Source organism: Argentina anserina, chromosome 6 (genome assembly GCF_933775445.1).
Source record: "Argentina anserina chromosome 6, drPotAnse1.1, whole genome shotgun sequence".
Classification (NCBI taxonomy): Eukaryota; Viridiplantae; Streptophyta; class Magnoliopsida; order Rosales; family Rosaceae; genus Argentina; species Argentina anserina.
Genome location: NC_065877.1, coordinates 26,431,318 through 26,450,945, shown reverse-complemented (window position 1 = coordinate 26,450,945; position 19,628 = coordinate 26,431,318). Strand labels below are relative to the sequence as shown.

The 19,628-nt window shown below is 37.8% G+C and overlaps 5 protein-coding genes and 1 pseudogene across 5 annotated transcripts; 4 read left to right on the top strand and 2 right to left on the bottom strand.

Moving 5' to 3' along the window:
• Positions 1–906: 906 nt before the first annotated feature.
• LOC126799177 (telomere repeat-binding factor 4-like) lies at positions 907–3,985 on the top strand. Its single transcript, XM_050526311.1, has 6 exons — positions 907–1,197; positions 1,633–1,747; positions 2,092–2,176; positions 2,813–2,899; positions 3,215–3,452; positions 3,548–3,985. The coding sequence occupies exons 2-6, from the start codon at positions 1,638–1,640 to the stop codon at positions 3,577–3,579; spliced, it is 552 nt and encodes a 183-aa protein (XP_050382268.1). The 5' UTR covers positions 907–1,197; positions 1,633–1,637; the 3' UTR covers positions 3,580–3,985.
• Positions 3,986–5,071: 1,086 nt separating this feature from the next.
• LOC126797870 (eukaryotic initiation factor 4A-10-like) lies at positions 5,072–7,541 on the top strand. The gene is made up of 5 exons (XM_050524612.1): positions 5,072–5,198; positions 5,678–5,747; positions 5,856–5,962; positions 6,191–6,621; positions 6,725–7,541. The coding sequence occupies exons 2-5, from the start codon at positions 5,680–5,682 to the stop codon at positions 7,358–7,360; spliced, it is 1,242 nt and encodes a 413-aa protein (XP_050380569.1). The 5' UTR covers positions 5,072–5,198; positions 5,678–5,679; the 3' UTR covers positions 7,361–7,541.
• Positions 7,542–8,191: 650 nt separating this feature from the next.
• LOC126800304 (eukaryotic initiation factor 4A-6-like) lies at positions 8,192–9,001 on the bottom strand. The gene is made up of 2 exons (XM_050527650.1): positions 8,979–9,001; positions 8,192–8,673 (listed from the first exon to the last, which is right to left on the bottom strand). The coding sequence occupies exon 2, from the start codon at positions 8,669–8,671 to the stop codon at positions 8,192–8,194; it is 480 nt and encodes a 159-aa protein (XP_050383607.1). The 5' UTR covers positions 8,672–8,673; positions 8,979–9,001.
• A 3,805-nt stretch (positions 9,002–12,806) lies between these two features.
• Positions 12,807–13,546, top strand: LOC126799616 (uncharacterized). The gene has a single exon (XM_050526854.1). It carries the CDS (start codon positions 12,933–12,935, stop codon positions 13,374–13,376), a length of 444 nt encoding a protein of 147 aa, XP_050382811.1. The 5' UTR covers positions 12,807–12,932; the 3' UTR covers positions 13,377–13,546.
• A 1,434-nt stretch (positions 13,547–14,980) lies between these two features.
• Positions 14,981–16,562, bottom strand: LOC126797178 (uncharacterized). The gene is made up of 2 exons (XM_050523848.1): positions 16,448–16,562; positions 14,981–15,987 (listed from the first exon to the last, which is right to left on the bottom strand). The coding sequence occupies exons 1-2, from the start codon at positions 16,560–16,562 to the stop codon at positions 15,179–15,181; spliced, it is 924 nt and encodes a 307-aa protein (XP_050379805.1). The 3' UTR covers positions 14,981–15,178.
• Positions 16,563–17,842: 1,280 nt separating this feature from the next.
• On the top strand, positions 17,843–19,215 carry LOC126797177 (UPF0481 protein At3g47200-like; annotated as a pseudogene).
• The last annotated feature ends 413 nt before the right edge of the window (positions 19,216–19,628 follow it).

Here is a 19,628-nt window from a genome sequence, read left to right as displayed (position 1 = left end):
CAACTCAAGCGTCTCCAATTTGAGGGTCAATGTTTGTGTAACGTACTTTTTTATCACTTGCATATTAGCTTAATTCTTATATATCAAACTATTTACTTATCAATCATCAACAAACTTTATGATCATCGTATTTATGCATAAACGCTAGGTAAACGACTTTTTCCCCAATAATCCACCTTCGACTTTAAGCGGTAGTTGATATATTTTTTTTGGTACAAATGAGAAGCTATGAGACCTACGCGCTAGCCAACTGCGCCACCGCCCCTTGAGCGGTAGTTGATATTGACACAACCACGTCATTTAATGTAAATCTTACATATTAACTTCATGCTACATTACTCGGCCAAGGAAATTAACAAAATATAACACATGAAGTTGAAATACGGAATGCATGCGGTAGCACTAAAAACCGCCGATCGCATAACATTATTCATATAAGAAACATATATTCACTATGTGATTGTCTAGCCTACTATGGAATTAAATCGCGGTATCACAATAACGTGTTACACTTGCACAAAAATACAAATCTTAACTAGGAATGAAAACATGAAGTGCGGAGTGTAAAACGGAGAGTGTAAATTGTACTATGCTAATTTGTCAAGTATCAATCTCGTTCACACGATCAGTAGCTAACCATAAAATTTATGCTCAAATACCATTGATGTAAATTCAAGAGTGAAGAAAATCTTTTTAAAATTAAGTTATTTTGTTTTCAACCCTTAGATTTACATCAAACAGTGGGTAAATTATGAATTTTATAGTCAGTTACTAACCGTGTAAATGAGACTGTGCTAAGTATACAACTTAAAACATTATCATTGGGCCGACCCAATATATTGGGCCAAGTATCCAGACCAAAAGGAAATGTATATGACACGCAAAACCGGGAGACTAACTAGAGAGACTGGAGTCCGCCACCAAAAGATGTCTCCGTCTTCTTCGCTTCGGAAAGCGAAACGATTTTCCGAGAGAGAGAAAAAAGAGGGTCTCCGACATGCACACAGAACGCTCGGAGTTCGAGGTCGACCTGCGAAGAAGGGCAGAATGGGAAAACAGAAGCGAAAGTGGACGTCGGAGGGGGAAGACGCCCTACTCGCCGGAGTCGCAAAGCACGGCGATAGCAAATGGAAGAACATCCTCACCGACCCAGAGTTCGCACAAACGCTCTGTCTCCGCTCCAACATTAACCTCAAGGTTACCTCTTATTTTCCCTCATTGCCACTCAATTCCACTGCTTACACACTCCTCTGAATATCGAAATTTAACTGTGAATTACAACGATGCTGTTGTTGTTAGTTTCTGCTACTTTGCTTGCTGAATTGGATAATAGTTGGTTTTTTAAGGTTGTTTTTGCTTGGTTAGGAAAGCATAGGTCTTTAATATACGTTTATGCTGAATTGCTGATCGTATATGAAATATTAACTTTATGTTTTTTTAGTTGAATCATGTGTGGTAAAATATTTATAAATGGATGTTTAGTTTCTTTGTTTTTTAATGTTTGGGCCTTTTAGGCTCCGTTTGTAACCAAAAAATGTATATATTTATAAATGGATAAACGCGATTCGAGTCTCTTGCTGCTGTAATGTTGCACTGTATGGTTTGGTAATGGTGATCTTGCTCTCCGAGCAGGATAAATGGAGGAACTTGACCGCATCTGCACAAGACACGGAAAAGAGGAAGACTCCAAGGGCAAAGAATGTTTCTCTCCTGATGCTGTCGAGGAAAATTCTAAAGCTCAAGAACGGTGTGTTTTTCTGATCCTTATATATATTGTGATTGTTGTCACTAGTGCGTCCACAGAAACCGTATCTTATTCAGTATTAGCTTCTGATTATTAGATAGAGGCAGTGCTGACTTCTTCTGCAATATAATAAAAGTATGAGGACATAGTATAGCAGGAGACTAGATTGAGCTGATCTAATAGGAAAAACTATAGTTGATACAATTTGGAATTAGCTTATTGTTCTAATTATTGTTCAGCAAATTAATTTTTCGGTTCCTGTGGCAATAATCATACTTTGTTGATGCTTACAAATAAATTTTTAAAATATATTATTAGCTCTTTTCTTCTCTATAATTTCTCGACAGGTACAGCATATCGATTTTTGAGGCCCTTTCTACAATGAAAGATCTGAATGGATCTGATATAGATGCCATTCGTAACTTTATTCAGGTCAGATGGACGTCTTTTGTTATGTTCTAGTCTCAAATTTTTTTTTGGTCGATTCTCAAATATTAAATTATATACAGTCATCATTTATCATAGAGTAGCGGGTATTAGATTATTTGGTGTTTCTACCAAGGTTGGGAATCTATCTGTTGAAGTTTTACGGAATTTTGATGAGAAAAATCTTGCATAGCACTGACTCTCATCATCTGGACATGTTAAAATTCAGACTTTTGTTGCACCAACTAATAAAGATTAAACTAGTGTAAGACTGTTTTTTCATCTTGGATGGTCCTAGTCTCCTAGATGGGATGGGAAACAATGGTAGAAAGTTACCAAGCGTATCACTTTCTGAAAAATAAAATCAGTCATAGAGATGAAAAATGTATTATTATTTCACGCAGTATCTGCAACAATTTGTTCTTTGCTTGCCATATTGGAAAAGTAAATGTTAGTTTTCTGCACCTTGCACGGGAATATTCCATTTGACATAACATGTTTGTATCTGAGTGCAAGGCACAGATATTATTCTTGGTTTTAACAATTTCAAACTATGAGTTAGCTTTGTAATCTCTAGCTGTTCCTTCTAGATTTTATCTTAGTACAAGGAATGGTGGTGACAGTCTTGTACACATAATGCAGCAAAGGGATGAGGAGCCGACTCCACAGAATTTCAAAAGGTTGGGTGCGAGGTTGAAAAGTCTTGTGTCACTAGGAAAACTTGAAAAGGTAATGATTTTCTTATTCCTTTGATAATATACGAGTTTTCTGCATGTCTTTTTTCTGGCTATAAATGGTACATATGAAATAATATAGTCGAATGAATGTCATGTTAATATATCTGGGATGAGACTATGATATAGCTGCTTTGAAAAAATGGTCATATCTCTCTTTTGCACTGTGTATGCCATTTTAACGGTTTAATGTGTATTACTTTTTGGGGATTGAAGGCTTTTGCTCATCATGTAAAGTTTTCTCCAATTCTATTCAATCCTCAAACTGATGCCTAAAATTGTTTTGAGTGGTTGTCTCCTCCAAATGTAGACCAGAAATGGCTTCAAGATCAAAAAACACTCAATTTTAAGAACGAATACCCCTAGTGGGATGGTGACCTCTACTGGAAAAGAAGATGATGTTGTTCATATTATTGCCTCTATAATTGCTGATGCGGAAAACAAATCATTTTTAGCTACTGTAGCAGTGATAGAGGCAGAAAGAGTTTCTAAGATTACAGAAGAGACCAACTCTATCCTACTGCTAGTAAAAGAGATCAATGAACAATGTAATGTCAGAATTTCTTTTGCAACATGTCTAATTTTCAGTCTTTCCATAAACTTGATTTGTCTTACCAACACTAGTTTGCCTTTCATCTTCCAGGTTCACGTGGTGAAGTTGTCTACTTGGTTTAGCTCAGCAGTTGTAAGTTTAACTATAACTTCAGCTATAGAGTTAGATCGAAGTTAGATGGGATTAGTATATAAAGTTGTTTTTTTGTGCATCTACCCTGGTTTTAGTTGTGGCTAAGGAAGTAAAATCCCATTATTGAATGACAAAAAGCAGAAAAAAATTCATACTAACAGACGCCTGGTAATGAATGGACCTATCTCTATGAAATATAGTGGTGGCTAAATAAATGTTCAAATAGATCAGCGGGTTTTGACCAAAACAAATCAGCGGGTTATTTTTCAATGGGGTACTTCAAACAACTGCAACTTTCCATTTATGAAAGTGTGTTTTTAGGGGGTTTGCCATTTGGTCTCATCACTCATGTAATGCCTTAGCTCACAGATATACAATGGTTTTCCAAATACCTCAAGTCTGAGAAACGCTCTAAAATGGATTGGAACTTCTAGACTCTAGTTGATACAATTACTACGCAATAGAATTATCTTCTCCGAGGACCCTTTTCTATGAATTATCAATCGACCCTAACCAAGGTACTATATATCCGATGAGATTCCTTATCCCTAAAGTTTGATCTCCCGGCGGCTGCCGGATAAAGGCGGCCAATACTCCCTCAATCTCAGCCATTAACGTTGATAGCCATCAACAACGAAGCACGCAGAACCTTATAACACGATGATGACATAAAACAACGAGCTCGAGTGGATAATCGATTTGGATGTGAGGTGATTTGAATGACACTTTTTGGTTGGACACGAGAAAAATTTAGGACAATCAAATCAATTATAACATTGCCAGCCGTATATGACACGAAAGAGGCGCCAACTTTTTCCTCTTCAATTTTTATGGGCTAGATCACATCGGAAGCTATTCCAATCCATATGCAGCAAGTGATTTGTGCACCTCAATAGTCTTTCCACTCTTTCGTATGATTACTTAATTAAGTTGATTGATGACAGCACGAGAAGCTAATCTTTTTTGGAGTCTTTTTATAATGCTACAACTAATAGATCATTAAGTTATCATTATTATTTTTAAATATCAGTGAACATGACATATTGTGATATTGCAATAGGTTAATATAAGTTGTTGATGAGATAACAATGTTTGAAGTTCATGCTAGTCATTATTTTTCTATTTTTTCGTCTCTTAAATCTGTTGAATATTAGATGTAGTTGAGAAACTTTAACACATCGTCAGATCAACCGACTAAAATCATTTAGTTTTGTCACGCCCCTCTAATTTAAATCTCAAATTTAACAAATTACCAAACCAAAAATCAACAAATTTAGTAAGACATGTGAAAATATAATTGAATTAAGAAAATAGAAAAAGGAAAGAGATCCTCGTTAATTTGGCAAGTGTTCAATTACGAATCAAGACGGTATCTTTTCCCAAAGGTTAGTGGTAAGGCCCAAGGGCATTTCCGTAATCAGACTCGACCACACGGGACATAAAAAACCTAAAAAGAGTGAAAGAGTATAAAACGCAGCCTCCAATTTCTCACTTCCCCCCTTTTCAAACTCCACGGCGCAGATCCGAGGAGTTTGCGAACCCTAGCTCTCTCTAATCTCCCTACCTATTCTTCTGCTCTCTCTCTCTCTCAAGCTTTTCAATCAACCAGGTCTGTCTCTTCATCTCTTCTCGCATTGAAAACGTTTGATTGCTTTGTTTCTGTTGAGTTTCGTAGTTTCGGTTCTGTTTTCGTCAGATGTGTTTTGGTATCTTGATTGGTCTGTTTGGTTTGGTTTGGTTTTGTGGGATTGTATTAGATGAGTCTGAATTGATTACTAGTCTGATTATCAAATTGAATATGGTTAAAAAAAGCTGAGTCTTGAAACTAATACTGCCCTGTAATTATTATTTATTTGATATGCTATTTTCTGAGCTGTCGCGTGATTTTTGATTGGGAAATCAATGGTTTCTGATATGTTGAGTGTTAGCTAAGCACTGCCAACTCTGTTTCTGAGCTGTCTGCTTTTGGATGATGCATGAATTTAATCCACATGATTGTTTTGTACATACCCAGAGCCTCTGCGTATTTCTTTCTGTGAGGTATGTATTCACTGAATCTTAAAGTTGCAACTACTTTCCTGTTCCCAGCTATGGCAGGTCTTGCTCCCGAAGGTGCCCAGTTTGATGCGAAACAGTATGATTCCAAGATGAACGAGATGTAAGCTTAATGATTAGATGTTTTCTTTTCTTTTCTTATTTGTGTCATTACCTCTTTCCAGATGGCTCGATTAATGTCACTATTGATATTTTGCTTTATCTGTTGCAGCCTCTCATCTGAAGGCCAAGAGTTCTTCACATCCTATGATGATGTTCATGACAGTTTTGATGCCATGGGTTTACAAGAAAATCTTTTAAGAGGAATCTATGCTTATGGTAGGTACAGATTGTATACTTCTTGTTTACCTTGGTCTGATGCCAATGGCTCTTCTCTTTTCTGTTTTAAGTTATTCCAGTGGCCTAGAATTCCATTATTGTTGTTTCAAATATTTTGTCATCCTTTTAAGATTTTTAATTATTAACTGCATTTGGTATTATAATCCATACTTTTGAACTGTTCTGTTTCTTATGCTTTAGGTGCTTAATGTTACTATTATGTTGTAGGTTTTGAGAAGCCTTCTGCAATTCAGCAAAGGGGCATTGTTCCTTTCTGCCAAGGTTTGGATGTAATTCAACAGGCTCAGTCAGGAACTGGCAAAACAGCAACCTTTTGCTCAGGAATATTGCAGCAACTTGACTATGGTTTGGTCCAGTGCCAGGCCATGGTGTTGGCACCTACTAGGGAGCTTGCACAGCAGATTGAGAAGGTTATGCGTGCACTTGGAGACTACCTTGGTGTCAAGGTTCATGCTTGTGTTGGTGGAACTATCGTTCGTGAGGATCAGCGAATTCTTCAAGCTGGTGTGCATGTAGTGGTTGGCACTCCTGGACGTGTGCATGACTTGTTGAGGAGGCAATCACTTCGTGCAGATAATATTAGGATGTTTGTATTGGATGAAGCTGATGAAATGCTATCAAGGGGTTTCAAGGATCAGGTAGTCATCTGTTTTCTTTCTGTCTATTTTGATGACTTGCTCTTGGTATGTTGACGTGGGTATGTTCATGTTTATATATCTGAAATAATGTTGTTTTTGTCAGATATATGATATTTTTCAGCTTCTGCCATCAAAAGTTCAAGTGGGTGTGTTCTCTGCTACTATGCCACCGGAAGCCCTTGAAATCACCAGAAAGTTCATGAACAAACCAGTTAGGATTTTGGTCAAGCGTGATGAGCTCACCCTTGAGGGAATCAAGCAATTTTATGTTAATGTTGATAAGGAGGAATGGAAGCTCGAGACACTTTGTGATTTGTACGAGACCCTTGCAATAACCCAGAGTGTCATTTTTGTTAACACAAGGCGTAAAGTGGACTGGCTTACAGATAAGATGCGAAGCCGTGACCACACTGTCTCTGCTACCCATGGTGATATGGATCAGAACCAGCGTGATATTATCATGCGTGAATTCCGATCTGGTTCCTCCCGTGTTCTCATCACAACTGATCTGTTGGCACGTGGTATTGATGTGCAGCAAGTGTCGCTTGTAATTAATTATGATTTGCCGACTCAGCCAGAAAACTACCTTCATCGTATTGGACGAAGTGGGCGATTTGGAAGAAAAGGTGTTGCCATCAATTTTGTGACGAGGGATGACGACAGAATGCTATCTGACATTCAGAGGTTCTATAATGTGGTGATTGAGGAGCTGCCTTCCAACGTGGCGGATCTTCTGTGAGGCGCTGATTTTGTTCTTGAGGCAGATTTCTCATTCCTGTTTTGAAAGCACAAGTACTATTTAAATGTTTCTTTTTCTCCAATTTGTTTTTAATTTATGCTGTGAAAGATATCCAACTGTTATATTGTATGCCCCTTCTACATTTTCTCATATAAAACTCACGCCTGTTGCATGCTTCGTATGGGATGTCCAATTGCTTTTTTGATGTCCTTTCTTATTTCGTAGCATATGTTTGTATCTTTGTTTTTGGTCTAGAGAAGTGTAAACGTGTACATGGTATCATGACATTCCCTCCTGTGTAAACAAGCTTAACATTAGTCTTTTCTTCTTCAGTTGCTTGTAATACCATTCCCTTTCGGGGGCTTTTGATGTTGTGTACTCATCTTGTCTCTATAGTACCCACTTCGTTTGAATATTCCAGATGCAAAATATGAGTTTGTCAGGACTGAATACATGCAAAATAGTGTCAGGATTGAATACAACAGAACTGGTCAAGTATCATTCTAACTGTACCACTTATGCAAACCGGTTCAATCTAAATCCTCTTTTTACATGCGGCTGTTAACTGCGAATTGGTTCATTCTAAAGCGTCTCTCATTCTAATCCTCATGCTTTTACGTACTCTAGTCGGTCTAATGGAACATAATGCCGCACAGTGCTAAACGGCCAGACCAGATAATAGTCATAATACAATTGGTACGGTTCCTTGTTTGGACCAATGGAGGAGATAAAACAGTAACCCAACTATAATATACTAATTTAGAAAAGAGTTCAAACGAATAGAATAGCAGAAGCATATACGAGATTGAGTTTTAGAAATGATCTCAGCAGCTAGCTGGTTGAAAATGGAAGCTCCCTAATGTCCACATTACAAGCCTTCTCGATATCTTGCAGCACTCCCTTCTCATCCTCGGTCACAAAGTTAATGGCAACACCTGTTCTCCCAAACATTTGAATCCGTTGGTATTGCTCTGGTTGAGTAGGCAAATCATAATTTATGGCTAGAGATACATTCTCCACATTGATATTAGAAGACAAGAGATCGGTACTAGTGATCAGAACAGGGGAAGTGCCAATATGGAATTCACGCACAATCCTGGCACGATTGAACTGATCCGTGTCGTCGTGGATAGCAAAGGCGATGCGCAACTTGCTTCGCATCTTCTGAGTGAGCCAGTCAGCTTTGAGCCTTGTGTTAACAAAGATGACACTCTGCGAAGTGATGCACAAGGCATCGTAGAGATCGCAGAGTTTGTCAAACTTCCCTTCTTCCTTTTCAACGTTTATGTAAAATTGCATGACACCTTCCATCGCTGTTGACATAAAAAAAATGCAATTAGTAATATAAATAGAGAATAACTCCATGATAATGTGCTAAAGCCATAATTTCGTTGAGACATTTCAGTGAATAACTAATATCGCATCGACCATGAAACGGTTCTACATTCTAATTGACTAATTCTCCACTCTTAATAAAACCAATTCACAATGCTTGACATGCTATAACTGTTTAATATACCACAATGTACATTATATAAAATAATAAGCAAGTCAATACAGTTTTCTTGGTGTATAGATATATAGGGTTTATTAGTAATACAAGCTAAGCATTATTCACCTTAAATTGAGTCGTGTATGAACCGGTACTCTTAAATTGTTGGATGCTTTCGGCAAAACTTTCGATCTACCTCTTTATATATATATAGGAGAGGTATTTCTTGCCCTCCAAGAAATTTAGAGGAGTGCTCTTCAAGTTAAGTAATTAGTTTTAGTTACAAACTAGGAAACTCAAAGCCACACACAATCAAAAACTAGATTATGAGAAGCTCATATTAAAGCTGATTAAGAGGATAGAGGAGAAGAGAGGTGGTCGCACGGCCCTGGCCCTGGGCCAAGAGCTACTAGGCCCAAGTCTAGGGCCTAAAAAAACAATATGGGTCATTTTTTTTCATGTGGATATAAAAATTAATAGAAATTAATATGTTATTAATTATTAGTACAAAATTAACACTTTCTTCACATATTTTTAATTATTTATTATAAAATTTAATAAGTACTCCAATTATCAGAATTTGTGGACTTAAATCATGATTAAATATATTATTTTGTCTATTTTTATAAATTTAATTTGATATTTTATTTTTAAAATCATAAATTTAGTACGAAAATAATAAATTACATTTCATTATGAATTTTATTTAATTAATAATAAATATTTGTTAATTAATAATGTTTTATTCTTTTCGTCTGGGCCTCTCTAAGCACAGGGCCGGCCCTGGGTGGTCGCAAGGACTCCCAGATGACCTTACAATTGATAGCACAACGACTATAGATATCAGATTACTTGGTGTTTCGCCAAGTATGCCGTTTCTGGCGAGCTGCCGTTAACAGAGGTATTGCCACCAAATCCTGCCCTCCTGCTCCTCAACTCCCATGGCTTTTGCTTCTCAATAAACTTTGGTCAGGGAATCGTGAATCTTCGGATGCCTTCTACCTCAAAAACGAGAGTACCTTTAGAAGGAGTCCAGCACCTATCAGATCAGAAATTCCCTCGTCCCGATTTTGTTTTGGTTCAATAGAGTCGTGGCCGATAGTATCTGTTCTTGAATGCAATAATGTTATCAACTTCTTCTTTAATCCAATATCGCGTGCCCGAGTCGAGCTCCCGCCAGAGAACTTCCTCTTGGTTAAAACTGTAGCCTCTTCACCACCAACAAGTCTGCAACAGAATTGTTTCGTGGCTGCTCTTTGTTATGGAAATTGTTTACGTATTTGTAAGCCAACTGATTCATCATGGACCCTCGTTAAGAACACAATGGGATCTGCTACAGAGATATTGAAATAACTGATCAGAAGTTATATGTTGCCGGTACTGGAATTTGACATAATCACTGAAGATGACAATGTCACTAGGGCCACATACAATTGTGAGCTCTGGATCGACATCCCGTGTTCATCTGCCCTTTATTTAGCGAAAGATTCTGCATCCAAGGAAATTGTTTATATTAACTCTTGATAAAAGATAATCTTCAAGATTCCCGTTTGTATAAGATGGAGAATGAGACTGATGGTAAGCCATTCTACGAGGAGGTTACTGATCTCGGTGATCGAATATTGTTTGTGAGCGATAAAGGAAGTAAGGTCGTCAATGACAAGACACTAGGGAAAAACTGCATCCACTATGCTTTCGATTACACAGGTTCCAGCCTGGGTGTATTCCTTGGCGGATAGAACTCATAGAAGTTTCAAAGGGGTTAGATTTCCCATGGATTACTCTTTGGTTCACACCACATCCGTGGTAACTCGATTGATTTACGACCTCGTTGCCGGAAAGAAAATTGGTTCCTTGGTATTTATGATCATGACCATCGGGAAATAAATTGCCACTACTTTTCCTATCAATGCTTGCGATATATGTGCCATATCCCATCACAGCTAGCTTACCATAGAAACTCCGTTCTTTTATTATTATTTTTGTTAACCCTACATTACTCCGATAACGATTTCCCGTACCAAGATCCACTTAATGTTGTTAGTTTTTCAACTCGACTGAGAAAATTTAATGTTGAGAATTGTCATAGATATATCAATATGAAGAGAACTATATATGTCGTTGTTATGTACATTATGACTATGTTTGTTTGCCCGAATATAATAGGTGGATATGATATGTTCATCTCCTATCCAACAAGTAGATGTGTTTGGACTCCCAGATATGAAGTAACCAGAAAAATCTTATCATATCAGACCTTGATTTTAAATCCGGTTGAAAATGTGGTATATAATTTTATCCACCTGGATATCATAATTGTGCCTGATCTTCAAGCTCACTAAGAACCAAAAAAAAAAACAAAATTTCTTCTTCCACCATCAACCGAGCTAATCAGAGCCACAACGGTGCTAAAAAAGTAGAGGCGGAGATGAGCCAGCGTCAACCTGGCCGGAAAAGGGAACTAGAATTAGTTCTTGTTTTGTGAAATTGAGGGTATAATCGAATAGGGAGTGAGAGGTGGAGGTCAAACTTATCAAGAGGGGTCGGAATGGCTCGCCAGAGCTCAAGAATGAAGCTGAAATCCATAGAAGATCAAGATACTGCCTCTAACTTCGATTTTGGGGATTAGGTAAATCTACATGCATGGACTGGTTTTATGGAAAGAAGATCAACAAAATTTTTGCGGGTGTTCTGCTTCGATTTGGCCGGACGACGGCATAACGGGAGGAGGAAGCCAACGACGCTTTGCGTCAAAGAGAACGAGAGGAAGAGTCGGGGAGAGAAAAAGATGTTTGAGTGAAGTGAAGCTTTAAAAAAAAATCTTATTCAATTCTCAATCTGATTACCCAAACGCAAGAGTGATTAGTAAATAGTAATCCAATCTAGTCAAATCCAATTTGAAATCCTAGTCTAATCTTGTCAGCCTTACCAAACACGGCCTAGTGTGATTTTTTGTTTCAAAGTCAAATGAGCTGCGTAGCACTCCTTGCTTCCCTCTCGTTAGTTCTATGCTTTCGCATTCAAATTTGAGCTGTTACATTACATGTGCAAAAACCAGTCAAACTTTGCAACTAGCCGCTACTCATGCAACCCCACGAGTATGAAAGCAAAGTTAAACCTTTCCATCACAAGTCCTGATTTCATGAAACATACTTTAAGATTTTGAGAATTCATAATCAAATGGAAATAGGGACTCAAATTTTAATATATCGAATATGGTTGCATGTTACGTGTTGTACATCAAATATAGGAAAACCAGTACAGCAAAGACAAGTTTGTGGTACCTGGTCCTAATTGAAGTCTTCCAAGTCCATGTGTGTAAAAGTAGATAATGAACACAAACCAATATGAATTTGAACACACAAACCAATATAATTTTAGCAAAATGGAGTCGTCACTATAGTAAATACACCATGTTAGGTGGTGCTTAGTTGAAAATGACTTGAATAGATGTAATTTGTAGGGATTCTCCACAATATTTCGAAAAGTGTCATTGTAATAAAAGGTTTAGATTTCTTATTCTTCTTATATTTGACGAGTTGAAAGTTTAAGAGCAGCCGTACTAATTATTTATTTAAGATTTCATTATTTTTGTTATTTATTAAGATTTAATAACTCTAAACTATATCAAAATTCATTTCTACGTACAGTAATCAGATTGAAGATTATTTTTAGTTATTCGGATTTATGAAAATAGACACTGTTCATTTGTCTTGACTCTTGAGTAAGGGATGTTTTTTAAACCAAACTTAGCATTACAGCTTTCTTAATAGATAGCTAGGACGATGGAACTTAATATGGATCAATACCAGGGACTCATAAAGGTTGCATGTCAAATTGCATTATATAAAGGAAAAGAGACCAAATTGAAAGACATTGAAGTGTTCCAAATTTGACATAAAAATCACTAAAATAGTACTAATAGTTGGTCACGTTCCCATTTACAAAGAAAGCAAAGCCGAACTTTTGAATAGTCTTGTAGCTACTCCATATCACCAATTCATTGTCTTATTCAATCTTTGAAACCTTGGAACCAACTCTGTCTCCTCCAGCTCTATCTACCCGCCTCTAATAACTCCAATGGAAAATTACAGATCCAAATCCTGTAGAGATGAGAGGAACATGCAGATGGAGGTCTACTATGGAGGCAGCAGAGACGAGAGGAATATGCAGATGGAGGTCTACTATGGAGGCAAGGCAGCAGCTCCACCAGCTCCACCAGCCCCACCAACAAGCATGAGAGATCTCAAGAGTTACAGTGTCAACTATGGTCGCTCTGGTAGTAGTTTTGATGCATACCCAAATCATCAGATTGTTAAAGATGCCAAGACGAAGAAAGGGAAGAGCAGTTTGGGGACATCCACATCAAAGATCTGGAGCTTGGCTGACCCAGAGTTGCGGAGGAAGAAGAGGGTTGCTGGATACAAAGTCTATTCAGCTGAGGAGAAGATGAAAGGGTCTTTCAAGAAGAGCTTTAAGTGGATCAAGAGCACCTACACTCAAGTAGTCTATGGGTGGCGATGATTGATCAAACGGGTATTTGGAAAGAAAAAGAAAAGAATAAATCTTTTGTGTATTCAGCACTGTATGTTGTTCTGCAATGTGAAGTTCATTATGTATCTTTTGGAAATCTTGGAGATGCTAAAGAATTTAATTTAATAAGAAAAAGAATCAGATATGAGTTTGTGTTATTTTATCTAGTTATAGTTCTGTTGTTCTTTTTCATTTAGTTGGGTTTTATGTTCTACCACAGCAGCTTGAGTCTATTTTTTGCAAAGGAAGAAACCTGGGTAATATATATATACATGGTTGTTTGTTTCCTAAATCAATGTCTGTCATACATTGGCATGATCACGCTTATATGGAAAATTATACTAGTTTGATTAATTTTAATTAGTGGGTAATCTTGCTAGTCTGGGTTGCTGTTTGGATTAGCTCTTTTCACCAGCAGATTTCGAATTCCTACAAACACTGCAATCTTAAACAAAAAGATGGCCATATTCAACTTTTGTAAATTACACTCCCAGACAATGAAAATGAACATTTGTAGTAGAAGTGCAGAAACAAAATGATCCCCTGACGTTTTTACTTCATTCTCGATTGGCTTCTGTGCTTTCATAGTTGCAGAATTAGGTTATACTAAACTGCAGATTTTGGAAGGTGAACTACAACATATCGAAAACACCTGGTGAAATCTAGATGCAATCATCCTCTGAAATTTTGGGGATCATGTCAATCAACACTCGAAAGTTCACAATGCCACCTTTAAGTAATTAGAATAATTACAAGACAAAACAATCTCAGAATGCTGCCGCAGTAGAAACTAACTCATAAGGTCAGAAATTAGTCTTCAATTTAATTTTAAATATTTTATAATATGAAAGCAAACCCAGTATAGCACACATAAAGCAGCATGAGTTCAGGTAATTCTGAAAACTTATAAGATCTGGTGAAGTTAGCACATACTGAGGGAAAAAGAAAAATGAAATAAGAGGCTTACTGAAAGAATTAAGTAGACTGAAATTGCTCCAATGAGGTGTTATATCAGCAAACCTCTGCATAACGGATGCTTAATTTAGAGGGAGCTTTACTAGAATGGTCATGCTATACGATGTCACACTTTTTTTCCATAACTACAAAGCCTGTCAAGGTGATCCATGCACCAAGCGCACACATAGACATAGACATCCAAACCTGTTTGAGATAATGTATACCGATGTTATGCCACAACCTAAAGATATATATTTCACAGGTGATACTGACAGAAATGAACCAATTTTGCTTTACCACACCTCTGGATACCAGAGAACCTTGATAACTAAACGCCATGGAAGAATTCTCCACAACTTATGACAGAGAAAATAGAATCCTGGTCAGACACATCAACAACAGCCAATTTGTTTCCTGATGTAAGAAGAGATAAAGACTCAACACTTGAAAGAAGAAACTACAAAGTCCAAGGAAATTTGAACATTCAAGTTTTCTTGTATTAATGTCATATAGGCGTTATGGTGAGCTTAAACTGGGATCTAAAAACAGTTATAGTGTGCAAACAACCTGATTGCCCATGGCACATAAACCTATGCACACATCCATAGAAGCAAAGGAGGATTAGTACATCATACTCAAAATGAATTTATACCTATATTGGTATATAAATTTATTGTATTAGAGATTGATATGTCACATACAATTTGTGTCCAAAACATACTTTGACAGCAAAGGACAGAGAACACAACTTACAATGAAATTATGAACTAGAGGTTCTTCTGATGTTTAATAATAAAATTGAAGAAAATATTGAATAGCATAGCTTCATCCTACAATTATGTTGCTCCACCTGTTTCCAACCCCAAGTCCGCAAGACTCATTTTCCCTTGAAAGATATCCAACAACTCAGGTACTTGCTTTTGATATTTGATCACAAACTTTTCCAAGAAGAAAATCTTACTGGAACTCAGTGTGCCAGGCAAAGAAAACACTTCCTTTGTCATTAAGCCCTTCAACAGAAGCACTCTAAGAACCAAATACCTAGGTATAATCCACTTCTCCAAACTATAAGTTAGAACATGTGGATATCCAGCTACAGATCCAGACTTCCAACACATGCTGTTGACAAGAAAATCCATTTTATTAAAAACGTTCTTCTCTGACAAACTCATAAACATGGGATATCTTCTAAATGCCAAGAAGAACTCATCTTCAGTCCAATTGAATGCCGTCTTATAAATTTCCACCCTTTGTACCCATTTCAGCTCATCCAACACAGACATCACATACAAGGCCTTCATAAAGGTTGGAGCAGAGGGCCTTATTCCCATACTGATAACATTCTCGACGTTCTCCTTAAACTTGTCGGTTTCCCTTGACACTGCATACAGGTTAATGCTCAGACACAAATTGACCGAGGTTTCGGGGACTTGAACTGCCTTAAGAAATGCAATATTGGGAGCAATGTTGCTTAGTACCTGCGGGCTGACAGTGAACCCCTGAAACAATTTCGACAGAACAAGACCCGCCATTGTGTCCGGGATAGGTAAAGCTTTGATGATATCATAACAGGGTCTGAGATTATTCTCTAAGCTAAGTGTTAAGAACTTTGGATTGCCAGAAATGAGGCGAGTAAGGTCAGTGCCTGCAATACCAATGGAACCAAAAAACTCAAGTTTAGGGACAAGGGTATTTTCAGCACTGACTAAAAGAAGGGTTGGGCGTTTCTTAATCATTTGGGAGACATCAGTATCACTGAATCCATAATCTTTCAGAAGCCTAATGACCGAGTCTGGTTGTTTTGGGGATCTGAAGTGCACCTTTTGCTTCTTGGAGACAGAAAGAGCAACTTCAGGGGAGAACCCAAGTGTGTTTATCAAGTATGAAACTGTAAAAGATTGGTCTTTTCTATCTTTTAGTATCCCATGATCTATTTTCGATGCTGATAATAGTGATGAATACAATCTGCTAAAAGGAGAACCCTTTTGAAAATGGGTTGCTGAAGAATGAACAGAAATGCTGCTACAGCTGGGAACAAGTAATTGCAACCTTCTACAACAAAACCCAAACATAATTGGAACAAGCAATCAGAAAGGGCGACTCACCAAGAGCAATGCTTTCTCTGATCAGCTTCAATTGAACCGGTGCTCTACAGTTGACGGTGTCTGAGTGTCTCCCAATCGGGGTTTTGCTTCGAGGACTCGCCACTCTCGACTGCATTGGTGCCACAATGAAATGAATATAGGCAAAATACCCAGACTAGCCCCTGACCTTACTCTGATTTATTACCATACATATTTTACCCCTGATGTTTTTAACCTCGATAAACTACCCGGCCCTAAACATCTTTCTTCTAGATGAGTAGAGGGTCCATTTCTGGAGGGGGAAAATCCATCTTTCATAAAGGTTTTAGATGGTTCAATGCACCCACAGAGACATTTGATATTAAGTGTTTATTGCATGCAATAATTTCACAGCCTTTCTTGTGGTATTTGACTATATATAACAGCGCGCATAAGAGAACAGGCCTTGATAGCAAAGAACCTTATTGATGCAAAAACACTTGGAAGGATAGACCTGGATCAGCTTTATGAACACAGAACTACGTTCCAAATATGCCACGCATTCTTTTTCCTTAAGTAAGGAATCATAGTCAGGATTCAGGAAAGCTCTAACAGAACATGAACTAGTAGCTACTTAGCTAGCTAGTAGCTACCAGATCTCCAGAAGAGATATAGAGCAAGTCCCAAACGATGGAAAGAAGCAACTAGCACAATCAACAAAAGTCCTCAGATATTTGAACTTCCAAAGGCAAATCATAATCAAATTCAGGGATTTCGGTAGTGTTAAACTCGGTTCAATTAAGGTATAGTATCCAAAACTATTTGATAAAACTGTCTGCTAACTACAAATTAATATTGACTCACCACCAACTTCACACTCAAACACTCCAGGTCTCTAGTGGAGCCGAATCCATTTGGTGCTATCAACTTTTTCATTTATAATTACGTTGTCATTTACCAGACCCACGACTAATGCAATACGAACCTTTTTTAGCTTGACTTGAATCCGCAGGTTCTTTATCATTCAATCAATGGAACCCTTCAATCAAATGCCAATAGCCAGGAGGACGGCAAGAAAGCACACAGGTCTCAGCGAGAAAACCATCTTCGAACAAACTTCAAATAGTAAGTTATATTTCTATTCTCTAATGGATAAGTGCTAGTGTGCAATTTAATTTCTTGGTAGTTTAATTGGACCTCTTCAGTATCTTATACATTTCAGTAGATTAATTTGTCATAGTAGCTAGTCTTCACTCGATCTCTTTTTTAAACTATACATTCTTTAGATTCTCAATATCTTTTTGTCGATCGATTCTACAGTACATTCTTGTTTGAACTACTTGTATATCATTTAAAAATTAGAACTAATAAGGCAAATTAGGAGAGAAAAGCTGAATTAAGACAGAGATCGATCTTCCTTCCTTCCTTCTTAATACCATGGAAGGTTTGGCACAAGATGCATGTGATAGCATAATTGATATTGCAGCTGTGGAAAATGGTTTGAGATCTTCCATGAGAAATGGTGATACTGCTGCACTAACTGTCGAGAGCACTATGAAATCTTCCATGGACAGTGTTGATGTTGCGGCTGTTGAAACGGACTTGAGATTCTGCATGGAGAACATCGAGTCCGGGAACTCTCTTTTGTCAATCAAGTGTTGCATCTTTGTGACACCCAAACTACTCTTCAGAAACAATGAAAAAGCTTTTCTCCCCACAGCATTCTCATTCGGGCCCCTTCACCATGGCAAACCAGACTTGGCCGACACAGAGAAGATCAAACTGAAGTATGCGCGAGACCTCATCAGTAGAGTCGAGTCGAGTCATGGAATAGCATGATTCTGAATGACTTGGCCAAAGAGATTGCATGTCTTGAGGAAGAAGCTCGTCAGAGTTACTCAGTACCTGTGAAGCTTAGTAAACATGAGTTTGTTAAAGTTTTGTTGGTCGATGGTTGCTTCATCCTTGAGCTATTCCGTAAAAGTGGAGCTGATATACCAATATTGCGGGACGACCCCATACACAGTAGGGCTTGCATGCTTGAGGTAGTAGGCTGTGACATATTTTTGTTGGAAAATCAAGTACCTTGGGTGGTGCTCGATCGTTTGTTCAACATGACCACTCTTCCTAATGGGAAGCAATCTCTGATAGAATTAGCTGTTAGTAGTTTTGAATATTTGGCTCAAAGCAAACATATACTTGAGTTGTTAAGAAATCTGCTAGTTGGGTCGACTATGCCTGAGGGCGGCGAGCTAGACGCAACCTCACGGGAACTAATTCCGAGCGCCTCAAGTCTTGTAGAGGCCGGAGTGAAGTTCAGAAAAGGTGATACATCTAATGGTATACTGAATATAAAGTTCAGTGATGGGGTACTTGAAATACCGACCTTGGTTATTCACGAGGCCACAGAAGCTTTCTTGAGTTTCTTCAGAAACCTAATCAGCTATGAGCAGTGTTACCACTGGTGCGACTCCAGGATCACTTCTTATGCCATGTTCCTAGATATACTCATCAACACTAAGAAGGACATGGATATTCTCTGTAAAAATGGTATTATTCAGAATTGGCTGAACCCAGAAGAGGCGACCGAGATCTTCAACAACCTTTACAATAACACAAATGTCGACACTTTCTACTATCTCGAGCTTTGCCAGGAAGTGAATACGTATTGCAGACGTCGCTAGCCGAGATGGAGGGCAACCTAAGTGCGAAATCATTTCAGCAGTCCAAGGGCAATTGCTTCCCAAGCATTTGCAGCTGTCATATTTGTACTGGCCTTGCTTCAAACTATGTTTAGCATCAAGAAGTAGAACTGAAATTATGTTGAGCTTATTATCACTAGGTAAAGACGTGGAACGTACTTTGCGATCATTGTTGTATATTTTTTCTCTTTTGGACTTTTGCATTGTATTATTGTATCATTGATATTCAGCCTCATGCTAATGCTCTCATGAACCTAAATTTGGATGGTTCTGTCCGAAATATGAAAACTAAATAGGCTTGCAGAGGTAATGGAGAAGTTGGGGTGCTTTACTTTTGCTCGATTTCGATTATTAAGATAGGTTAAGATTCAGCAGTACCCCAAGGTTTCCACACACTATCCCAAAAGACAAAAGTACTCTAAACAGAAGCAGCAACATCAACTTCGAAGTCGGAAAATTGCAAAGTCAACATGTTAATGTAAACTCAAACAGTTTAGCCTTTCATAATACAGTTAACAGAA